Source organism: Balaenoptera musculus, chromosome 12 (genome assembly GCF_009873245.2).
Source record: "Balaenoptera musculus isolate JJ_BM4_2016_0621 chromosome 12, mBalMus1.pri.v3, whole genome shotgun sequence".
Classification (NCBI taxonomy): Eukaryota; Metazoa; Chordata; class Mammalia; order Artiodactyla; family Balaenopteridae; genus Balaenoptera; species Balaenoptera musculus.
This window is the reverse complement of record NC_045796.1, coordinates 7,945,294-7,957,327: the sequence shown is the minus strand read 5'-3', so window position 1 is coordinate 7,957,327 and position 12,034 is coordinate 7,945,294. Positions and strand designations below refer to the sequence as shown.

Genomic DNA, 12,034 nt, shown 5'->3' with positions numbered 1-12,034 from the left:
AAGAATAAATTAAAAAGTAACTTGCCCAGGAGCTATACAAATATATCATGAGATGAAAGGGGGAAAGGAAGAGGAAAAGCAAATGGCAAAGGAAGAAAATGCACAGGGGAAAATATTGTCAGAAAGTAAATAAAAAGTGTGGCCAAATATACTATAACTAAATGCAAAATATTAATGAATCAATCATCTGTATAAAATAAGAGTGTAAAGCAGAGATGCAAGTTCTTGGCAGACTATGTGATAAGACAATAGATGAAGTCAGCTCAGGCTAAAAAAAAACAAAAAGGAAAATTAAAATATTTGACAAATGAAAACTACTTTGAAAGCAGTACAAAGGAGAACTGATATAGTAAAGGAAAGGCAAGACAGGCCTAAGAATTGCAAAGTAAGATTGAAATAAGCAGAGTTTAAAAGGCTTAGAGATCATGTTTATACATATGTTCCCAAGAAGATAATTGAAATAATGAAACAAAAGAACTTCAAGAAAAAAAAAAAAGTTGAAGAAAATGTCTGAAAATAAAAGAATGCTTGGATTTATAATTTGAAGTGGCATGCTGTGTAACAGGACAAACTGACCCAGAACACACACACACAACGTCAAGAAAGGCACATCACAAAAATCTTAACAAGCAGTCAGAGAAAAAAGACATCAGAAAAAGGAACAAAGATAATAAGGACAGTAGATTTTTCATTGGAAACAATGCAAACAAGAAAGTGGTAGAACGACATCTTTGATGTACCGAAAGAAAAACTGTCAACCTAGAATTCTTGACTCAGCAAAAAAGAATCTTTCAAGAAATGGATGGAAAATAAACACTTTTTCAGATATATAAAAGCTGAACAAATTCATCACAAGCAGACCTGTACTACAAAAAATGTAAAAGTCTTTCAGAGATAAGGAAAATGATATCAGATTGGCAAAAAAAAAGACCCAACTGTATGCTGTCTACAAGAAACTAACTTTAAATTTAAGGGCAGAGATAGTTTAAAAGTAGAAGTATGGAAAAAGATATTCCATGTGAACACTAATAAAAAGAAAGCCAGAGTGGCTATATTCATATAAGACAGAGTAGATTTCAGAGCAAAGACTATTGTCAGGGATGAAGAGGGAGGTCATTTCAAGTAGACAGTTTCCTTACATTTCCCCTCTGGCTTTCTTTGTCCTCCATTTCTTAATATCCTCTCTTTATCCTTCCCTGTCCCTCTATGTGAAAGAAAGAACTCTAATGACACCAACCAATTCTCCAATCTCCAAACAATTCTTACAATCCAATTCTGACATAAACTACCCGGAATTAGTGCAGACTTCACAGGTTAAGGGCTTAGTCCCACGTGACTGCCCTCACTTGAGATGCTAGTTGCAAGCCCCACATTATCCACCTACACTTCTGACCACTGGCTATAAATCAGATTCTCATGACCCCCTCCTTGAGTTCAGTAATTTACTATAATGGCTCACAGAACTCAGGGAAGCCCTTACGTTTACTGGTTTATTATAAAGGATATTATAAACAGCCAGATGAAGAGGTACACAGGGCAAGGTCTGGAAGGGTCCTGAACACAGGTGCTTCTGTCCCTGTGGAGCTGGGGTGTGCCACCCTCTCGGCACATTGTGTAGGTGTGATTGATTAAATCATCAGTGATTAACTCCATCTGCAGACCCTCTCCCCTCCCTGGAGGTTCGGGAAAGGTGTGTTTGCTTGAAAACAAGTTTACCGTTTGGAAAATTGATTCACAGAAATGTCATCTTTTTTGTTCTCTGTATTTTATCAGGAACCTTGGAGTGATGGTGTGTTCCTCCCTGTGTGACTTGGGCGGGGTCATCACCCCCTTCCTGGTCTTCAGGCTGATGGAGGATTGGCAAGGCTTACCACTCATTTTGTTCGGTAAGACTTCATGAAACATTTATTATTCCTTCTTTCCAGCTCAGTGTGAGTACTCGAGAACTATTTGATGAGCAAATGATATCCCCCAGCGAGTGTACAGAAGGGAAGGATGGTGCCTGCTCTTTCATTGGCTCCTGGTTCACTCTGTCTTGCTTCACGGGGAAGATAAGATGTTCTTCCTAGAAGGTGGGCCAGAGGTTTATGTCCTATGGCTCTGGAGTCCAATAATTCATTCTATGCAGTAGAATCGGAGAGAACATTTGACATAGCCTCCTGGTTTCTTATGAATTTGACTCCCAATTTTTGTGTATTTAACATGTAATTGCTAGAGGTTTGAAGATGCTAGATTATCATCCCTGTTCTGCTTCCAGATCTTAACAATTGACAGCAGACACAAGGGGACAAATGGGAATCAAAGTTTAGTATCAGCTTTGTTACTGATTATATTGGGTTAGAGAAGGAGGCGGGGACTCTCCCACCTCTCCCCAAACCTACCACTCGGAGGAGGGCAAAACGGCTGCCCATGTAGAAAGCTGCCATGCCTGGGCCCAGGCGAACCCACGAGGGGCGACGGGGGGTGATGAATAACAAGAGAGGCCCACACTGCCCACATACATATCACCTAGGCTCCATATCAAATGTATATATGGTAACATAATATTTATATATAGTAACTATAATATAATGTTATAGTTTATATATAATGTATGTTATAAAGTATGTATTATATAATTATATATTATATATTACAACAAATTATTGTATATAATATATATTATAGTTACTGAATATAAACGATAATATATAAATTATGGTTAGTATATACAAATACTACATTATATTATGTTAAATTAATATAGTATTTTATATATACAGTAACTAGTCAAAATTGAGTCCCGTATTGTTTTTGAAGTACCTGAATCAATAAATCCCCCTAATACTTAAACATCAGTTACTGTAGAACTATATACTTATGTGGAAGTAAAACAAAGACAATATTCCCTTTTCTTACTCTGCCATTTCCCCAGTTATCCTATTGCTTTAATTTTCTAGATGTTCCCAACTTTTTAAAAGTGACCCTCACACGTGTGTTACCTAGGCATCTCTTTAGTTAGCTGTCATCATATGTAAATGGTATTGACCATGCACTAATGGCTCCATGTGAAATCTGTCTCATCTGTAGCGGCTTTGGGGCTGGTTGCCGGGGGAATGACGCTGCTTCTTCCGGAGACCAAGGGGGTCGCTTTGCCAGAGACCATCAAGGACGCGGAGAACCTGCGGAGGTGAGCCCTGGGCGCTGGGGCAGACAGTCATCTGGTCTAAACTGTGAGACAGAGCGATTTGTCTGTGATGTTGGCCACACGGTGCACCAGGGTCCCCAGGTCACCCCCAGAGTTAACAGCTCTGAGTTGGAAGCTATTTTTAAACCAATCTTCTGTCTTTTTAGCGATTGTTGGTTCAGATTCCTTAGTGACTTTCTTCACAAAGAAGAATGACTTAAAACTTTCATTCCTATGACGGGGACAAGTGCTCAATGGAGTCCCAGATCCTACCCTTAAAGCCATCAAAAAGGAAAGGAAGAAAGACAAAGCGTTTGATGATGTGGTCGTTACAGGCTCGGTTCTCTGGATCCCACAGTAAGGACACACGTGTCCCTGGGAAGTAGAGAGTAGACTCCGTGGACTCATTAAGGCCTGGGTTCAGTCCAGGGGTGGTCGCCTACTTGGCCAACTGACTTTGGGAATGTCATGGAACCCTATAACCTTCATTTCCTCGCCTGAAAAATAGCCACAATGATACTTAACTGAGAGGGTTGCTGTGAAAGTTCAATGAGATAAAGTAGGTGATAGCGACTAATCCATTGCCTGGCACATAGTAGGTATTCAATAAATCTTAGATTCTCTCCATTCTTCTGCATATGGTGTGATTTCCTCAGTGACTCTCAAACTTAGTATGCAGAAGAATGCAGATTCCTGGGCCTTCTAGGTTTCTGACTTGGTAAATGAATGGGGGAACCCGGAAACCTGAACTTTTAATGACAGTCGATACCCGTTCAGGCCCTCTGTGTTCCTCACTTTGAGGAAATCTGCATTTCTCAGTACTGATAAGGGACAAACACTCTATTTTAACTGTAAACACATTTTGTAATTGCTGACAATAAGCTTCTTTTTGGTCCCAAGTGGTAGACATATATAGCTAAGGTTGACTACCTGATTTTAAAATGTTTCATTATAATTTGTTAATAGGCACTTTGTCATCTTTTAAGATGTTGTGTTTATCCCTTCACTCCATCGTCATAGCCATTCCTGGCCTGCCAGGTGAGGCCAGGGGCTTCTGCTCTGAGCCCAACACATCCCTGTTCACCCTGTGTTCTTGATAATGCCCTGCACAAAGTATAATCATCACTTATTTCATTATCTGTTTTCTCCACTATCCTAATTCCATAAATAGTGGCCACAGTCTATTGCCGGAGAGATCATTTCAATGACACCTTCTTCCTTACTTTCCAGGAAACAAGGTCAGGGAATGGGAGTAGTGGTAGCTCTAGCTAACAGAGGGCTCACGGTGCGTCAGCTTCACTGAGTTTCAGGTGCCTTCTCACCCCGTCCTCTCAAAACATTGCGAGGCAGCTCCTGTCATTAGCATACCCATTCTACAGATGGAAGAAATAATGACAGATACCCTCAAAGTCCCCAGCTTCAAAATGGAATGTTGACTGTCAGGTGATGGAGCGAGGCAGCAACCCAACAGGTGCTCTGTGTGAAGGGCTGGCAAACTCTTTCTGTTAAAGGACCAGGGAGTAAATATTTCTGGCTTCGGGGACATTCAGTCTCTGTTGCCAAGTTCTGCCCTTTCAGCACGGAAACAGCCACAGGCAGTACACAAACGAATGGGCATGGCTGAGTTCCAGCACAACTTTATTTACGGATGTTGAAATTTAGATTTCATCTAATTTCCAAGTGTCAAGAAATAATATTTTATTTTTGATTTTCGAAAACTATATAAAAATGTAAGAAACTGTTCTTAGCACACAGGCCATAGCAAAACAGGCAGAGAACCAGAACTGGTCACTGGCGGTCTCTGCTGACCCTTCTCTTCTTGTCACCTGCTGTCCTTGTTCTCACCTCTTCTTTTGAGACTTATTCCTGGGTATACAACTTTGCAACAGTTTCTTAATTCAAGCCATTATGTATTTTAATTAATTAATTTACTTATTTATTTATTTTTGGCTGCACTGGGTCTTGTTGCTGGGCACAGGCTTTCTCTAGTTGTGGTGAGCGGGGGCTACTCTTTGTTGTGGTGCACGGGCTTCTCATTGCGGTGGCTTCTCTTGTGGAGCACGGGCTCTAGGCGCACGGGCTTCAGTAGTTATGGCACTCGGGCTCAGTAGTTGTGGCTCGTGGGCTCTAGAGCGCAGGCTCAGTAGTTGTGGTGCACGGGCTCATGCTCCGCGGCATGTGGGATCTTCCCGGACCAGGGCTCAAACCCGTGTCCCCTGCACTGGCAGGCGATTTCTTAACCACTGCACCACCAGGAAAGTCCCCCATTATGTGTTTTAACTTAGATTTTAAATTTTTGATTGCTACAGGAAAGCAAAGCCCAAAGAAAACAAGATTTACGTTCAGATCCAAACATCAGAATTCAACTCGCAGGCACCCGAGAGAGATGCTTCGCTGGGGACCGGGTGGCAGAGATGAGGACGGAGTTATCATCTGAAGAAATGCTCGGAAGCCCTAAGCTTTTCCTCCTACTTGCCTGCCCCTAAGTCATTATCAGTTCTAAAGAACACTAAGTGTGCTTTGTTTTGTTTTATTTTCTTTGTTTTAAGTCTCTCAGAGCCCTGGCTGTCTTTTATCTACTTATCCTTTCCAGTGAGAGCTGTTGGTGGTTACCAGGTACTTAATTATCTAAATTATTTAGAAGGTCCAATAGAATTTAAATACTGTTATAAAAGAGACCTCCGTAACTGGTTTCCTAGAATAAGTATTGTTTTATTCACTCTCTGAAAGAAAATGTCTTTGTATTTGTAGGTGCCTGTGTTGGCAAAAGTATTTCAACATATAGATTTCTTGGAGGGCACTTGGTTTTTAAGCATGGTGATTCCTCCAGCAAACTCCAGCCCAGCCCTGCTTACACATAACGCTCCTCATCCAAAGGCCAGGAGCATTGTGAGCTTTTTAGGGAAGACGTTTCTGCCACTTACATTCTAAGAATACTTTATTCAATTTCACTTTTGCTTTTAGTTCTTGTTGGAGATACTAGAAGGTGAACTCATGCCAACTATGGAATATCACAGTAAATATAGCAAAAAGAGGAGTTCAGTTTACTGTGAGTTAGTAGTAACTGGTTCAAGGTCTGGTTCAAGAAATGATTTCATTCCTGGAGTACACAAAAACTTTACTTAAATTTCTTTAAGTGTGAGACAAACCACAAAGACAACATACTGGGCACCCTTCAGAGTACATTGGGGGAAAAGAGATTCTAATGTGAATTGGAGGCATGATCAAAGACCTGTGGTCATTTTATAAACACTTATGGCCGGATTGGCTAAGCCAGGGGATGGCCTCGGGGACTTGAGATCTCGGGATTCTGTCCTGGATGGCATCTGACCTTCCCTTGAGAATGGACGTGGGCTACTTGGAAACCTGAAACCGTGCCCTTGGCAAAAAACCCACAAAAACTAAAAATCAACTGTACTTCGATTAAAAGATTATAAATAAATACATAAGCAAAACAAAAACACATCTGGACCCATGGAGGGGACCTAGCGCTTCATTTCAGCTTCTCCCAAGCAAAGCCCTGACTCTGTATCTTATCTTTCTGACCATCGCAATTATACTCTTTACTGGTAACAAATATGTAAATTGCAGGCTTTGAATCAGTTTTTCAAATGTGTATTAAAAATGCCCTCTCTAATCTTTCTTAGAATACTTGGGCAAAATTCCTGAGGAAGGCTTTAGACAGAGAGGGGTCATCGTTAAAACAAGAGAGAAACCTCTGTCTTTCTGCTCAGAAGCCATGTCTGGACAAATTAGATGGCCCTGTTTCTGGAAGAGAAGCAGGTCAGGCTTTACTTGAACAACACAAGGTTTGCATCACAGTGTGGTCTGTCTAAACAGTGAAGGATTGCGTGTCTGCAGACCCAGGAGCAGCTCCTATGTGTCAAGAGACGACGTTGGGCCTCTTCCCTTCCTGCCTTCCTCGCTGTGGCTACAACGAGCCAATGTGAATCCCATTAGAGGAGGGTGGAGGGCACAGATGGCTTGTGAATACTTGCAAAGCCCGGGAGGTGTGACTCAGGCCTCAGAAAACAGAAGAAGCTCCTGGAAAGGGCGTGGCAGCCAGGGGCCCCCTCCTTCCCGGCAGCAGTGAAGTCCTGTTCCTTCAGCGAGCATGTGCTGAGCGCCTGCTGTATGCCTCTGTCATCTGGGCTCTCAGAAAGGCCGAAGGCAGCCTGCAGGGTGTGCTGGGGACAGCGCCCACATGGGGATTCACAGTAGGAATGAAGCCTTTGTGAGGCCATTTTGGTCGTATTGTTAGATGAGGAGGGTCAGCAGGGCCAACCTTTTAAGCAGGTGGAGGGATTTGAGGGTCTCGAAAATCACCTCCCCAGTCCTGCCCCAACGTTTCCTTCAGTGCCTGGAACCCAACCTTTAGAGATTTCTCCCTGCGGGTCTTGAAAGCCAGCCACTGAGATGGAAGAAAACGAGCAACGGGGACGGGGTCGCCTGCCAGGTAGGAGCCGAGTGGAGTGGGGACGGGAGGGGCGGGGACGGTGCCTAAAGAGGGCAGGTGACCGCAGGGCAGGAAGTGCTCCCTGTCGGCCTCACTCCCTGGGGCACCGCGTGGCCATAAAGCAGCAGCCTGATGTCACAGAGGAGACCCGACCCTGGAATGAGCTGGATGTGACTCCCAGGCCTCCTCTACCATCTACCGATTTTATGGTTTGTCCCAGCCTCCATGCCACCTGGTCCCCACATCTGCGTCCTGCAGGGACCCGCCGAGCTTCCGCTGGAGAAAGAACCGAGCCACCCGACCAGCTCCCCCCCTGCGCCTGGTTGCTAAGGGCAGTGTGTCCTGTTGTTCACCCCACTTCGGCCTCCTCCCTGCAGGTGAGGGTTCAATGTCTGATGCTTCAAGATGTTGGTGGAGCTCCCAGGGGGTACATTAGTCGGGGTTAAATTTGCCTGTAACTGAAATCCCCCAACTATCAAAGGCTTCAACTGGATAAAAGTTCTTCCTTTCTTATATTCAAGAAGTTCGGGGCTGCCTGCCCAGGGCTAGTTGGTGGCTTGGGGAGAGCCCAGGTGCCGCCGTCTCATTGCTCTGCTGAGCGGGGCTTCCCAGGTCCCAGGCGGCTGCTGGGATGTGCCCATCACATGCACACACGTTGCAGGGGATGGACCACAGCGTGGAGGACAGGCTTCCCTTGAGGACACTTCCTGGAAGAGTGGGGAATTGAGATAAAAACTAAGTTGGAGAAAAACAAGATTACATTTCTCACACGTTTGACTTTTATGGCCTGAGAACTCGTGGAGTCATGCCCTACACATTGGTCTGCAAGTTAATATTCTTCCATTTCGGGCCACATGGGTCTGAGTCTTTTTAACGACTGCATAGTGATGCACTGAGCGAGAGAAGTTATTCAACCATTTCTGTTCCTAGAATTTTGTCCCCTTCACTGGCAATTAAACGACGGGGATTTTGTTGGCTTTCCTGCCCCATCTCGTTTGTCATACCCCCTCTGCCTGGCCTGACTCTCCTTGGGGTGGCCGGGGAGCCGTCAGGACAGTGGCCCGACACTGCCTCCTGGCCAGGCTTTTCCTCCCAGTCGGGGCAAATGGGCTCCAGGACTCGCCGCACTCGGCCATCCTCCACAAACCCTTCACAAGCTCCGTTTTAACACCTTCTCTTTCCGGTGTTTGTCAGAAGGTCCAAACAGTATACAATCTATCTCTACTCTTCTAAGCATTTTGTGTGCTTAAATGTATTTTTCTTGCTGAACCAAATCTGGTTTGATTCATCTTATGAAATCATTCTGTTCCCTCTCTCTATTACATTTCACATTGCATATTACATTACATATGAAATCATCCCAAACGTACATGACTGCATATGAAATTTCTCAATAGGTACATTTCCCAAACATCTCAGTTAAATTTTTTGCTCTGTCTTAATTAAGTAACTCCCTACCCACTAGGTACTATACTTACCCCTCAAATGCAAGCGCACGTGTTCTGACCTTCTGCCCCTTGAGGAATATGGAGGGAGGGGGACTCGCTGTCCCCGAGGCTGCTGCCCCCTTGGGGAGTGACATCGTAGATCCCAGGGACCAAATGGCCTCTTGTTTAGCAAATCTGCCTCCCTTGGCCCTTTTGGGCATGAAAGCTGGGTTGGGAAGGAGATAAGAAAACAAAGAGATGGCTAATCTGTAATTTATAAAACTGGAAGCTCAAAGCTGCCTTCTAGATTAAAAATAGAGGGACAAAGGGGGTCTTTAGAAGAAGGGAAGGAAGCTAGAAGATGTGGGAATGAGGCTCACATCTGAGCAGGCCCGCCCCGCAGAGGTCAGGAGGGCTCTCATGTGCATCCTCTCATCCCAACCATGACACCCGTCCACTGTGCTTCCCCCAGTGGCCTGAGAACAGGAGGCCTGATCGCAGCTGCTAAGTGCTCCAAAAGGGACGTACTGCCTGCTTTTCACACGCACCCTGGCTGGTGATGTCAGGATTCTCTGCTGGTGCCAGGAGGGTACAATGGGGGTATTTCAAGAGCTTGAGGACAGAGCTTGGTGACGCATGGGCCCATCTTCTAACCTCTTCAAGTCAGATGCTAGTTTTGTTTCCATCTAGTCCTGGAGGGAGGGTCTGGACTATTTAGAGGGTCACACTTGGTCATTCAGTTACCCTAGTTTAGAGAAACCTTCTCAGTGTTCCATCTACGCCTCAGTGACCCTCTAACTGTATTAAAATGTTCCTCCCCTTTCCAGGCCTAGATTTCAGGCCCTGCGTCCTCCATCTCTCTGACTTCTGCTCCATGTGCTGACATCCCCTCCGACTCCAAGCACCGGCGCTCATAACCTACGCTCTGCGATTACCGTCCAGTCCGAAGGTCCGTGTGTCTCTAACTGTCCAAAGATGTTGGTTTATAATGTGCTCTGCTATTGCAGTCCCAGACATTAATATCAGTAATAAATTCTAGAATAGCTCTTCATGAAAAGAAGCGCCCTTGAAACATTTGGTAGTTGACCTGTGTACGGCAGGCTTTTGTGGCCTAATCTTAGGCTCAGTCCAAATTTGAACTTGTGGCCAAGTGTCTTGGAAATACTTGTAATTTCACTCGTGGTTGAGGCTGCCTCTGCCCTGCCTGCTGACAGAGTCAGTGGGACCATCTCATACGCACTCCAGGCGCCCATAGTTTAGTCTCCCATACACAATTTGCTTGAAAGAAATTAAGATGCCAGGAAGAGTTGCTGTGGCTAGGCCTATAGGGACAAGAAAAATTCAAAATTCAAAAGTGGGGGGAAGGTTTTGCCAAAGAGCAAAGACTGTCAGGGATGACTAAGGTCACGCTAAAAAGACAAAGATGCCTACATATGGAGGGCTCATAATGGCCAAGCAGGGACAATTTCAACATCATAGAAACAGTAATTAGAGTCTATTGGAACAAGCTGGGACTATAAAAAGCGTCACAATCCGTGATAATACTTAAAAGGAACAAATAATAGGAATTGAGCCAAGGAAAAAGCACACATGAGTTTCCAATAAAGTTTATAAGGCATTCTATTAATTGTTCAACACAACACAATATGAATTTGCTACTCAGGGTTAGATTAATGCCAAGGTTAACAATCATAAATCAGGAACAGATGTAGAAGGAAAGAAAACATGCTTAAAATATGTAATGTCTATGGTTTGATCATTTCAAATTAAAATATGTGGGCCATCCAGAATTAAACTGACCTGGAAACCAAGGTCAAACCTTTCAGGGACTCATTCCAAGTTGAGAACGATAGGTTAGGAATAGAGCATGTAGACTTGCTTGGTCCACATGGGAAAAGATGACTCGAGCAGGGGTGGAGGGCTGGAAGATGGAGAGGGGCTACAGAGGTCCATGGGCATTGCCCCAACCATGACTCACAATGCCAACAGGTAGCTGCTGCTGTGGGCCTGGCTGACCAACAAGCCAGTTGTGTGTTGGGCAGAAACAGTCATGGAATTATCACCTTCAAAGATTAAAAAAATAATAATAATATTTCAAAGTGATACAATTTCTTAATTCATCCTGAAAAAATGGAAATTACGAGACTGTTCCTTCCTACCTTATCTATCACACTCTAATAGTAATTAGAGTCAAACCTTCAAGTGGCACTATAAATCCCAGGCCAGCACCCTGAAAAATTCTGAAATTTTTGCAGACATGGGCTCTCCCCACTTCCTCCTGCTCTTGTGGACATGATCAGGGAGGGTGAAGACAGTGAAAGGGCCATGGCCCAGCGAGACCTGGTGAAGCCCACCTTCACGGGATTGCGTGGTACCCCACGGAGGAGCAAGTCCGAACTGTTGCCTTGATGATTGAATTGGAAGATAACAATCAGACATGTGCACTTAAAACAATATGTATTCTTCTTCTTTTTTTCAGAAAATTTGAGGGACTCACTTGATGATAATCCACTAACAATTAGCCGGAAGGCTAATAGGGGAGGGGCAGAATAAGATGAAAAACCCATGACTAAAATAGATGACTAATAAGGACCTACTGTATAGCACAGGGAGCTCTACTCAATACTCTGTAATGACCTATATGGGAAAAGAATCTAAAAAAGAGTGGATATATGTACATGTATAACTGATTCACTTTGCTGTACACCTGAAACTAACACAACATTGTAAATCAACTATACTCCAATAAAAATTAAACACAGAAAAAAAGAAAAACCTATGACCCAATTCACAGGCATGGAAACATATTGTCCAGGGATTTGGGAAATAAAACTGATGACCCACTGTCATTTGAAATTGGGAGATTCTTGAAGATTTTTCCTTTTCCAGTACAGTCCCTGTGGACCAGCTACTCCTGACATGGTCGTGATTGTTCAAAGCTGGAGACGCAACCCACCACGTCTGACCACTGGAGTTCCAGGTCCC

At 44.1% G+C, this 12,034-nt stretch overlaps 1 protein-coding gene and 1 long non-coding RNA gene across 4 annotated transcripts in view; both read left to right on the top strand.

Annotated features, from left to right (window-relative positions):
• Positions 1-6,745, top strand: part of LOC118905254 (solute carrier family 22 member 1) — a 34,029-nt gene extending 27,284 nt beyond the window's left edge. The window contains exons 9-11 of one of the 3 annotated variants that reach the window (XM_036871827.1): positions 1,774-1,886; positions 3,070-3,169; positions 5,476-6,745. In XM_036871827.1, the coding sequence (XP_036727722.1) occupies positions 1,774-1,886; positions 3,070-3,169; positions 5,476-5,584 (322 nt within the window). In that variant the 3' untranslated portion in view covers positions 5,585-6,745. The remainder of the gene's footprint in view (positions 1-1,773; positions 1,887-3,069; positions 3,170-5,475) is intronic. The other 2 variants (XM_036871826.1, XM_036871828.1) reach the window with 2 other exon arrangements.
• An 884-nt stretch (positions 6,746-7,629) lies between these two features.
• Positions 7,630-11,680, top strand: LOC118905256. The gene is made up of 3 exons (XR_005022187.1): positions 7,630-7,999; positions 9,877-9,998; positions 11,305-11,680. It is a non-coding gene; the product is annotated as an uncharacterized LOC118905256 (long non-coding RNA).
• Positions 11,681-12,034: the final 354 nt, after the last annotated feature.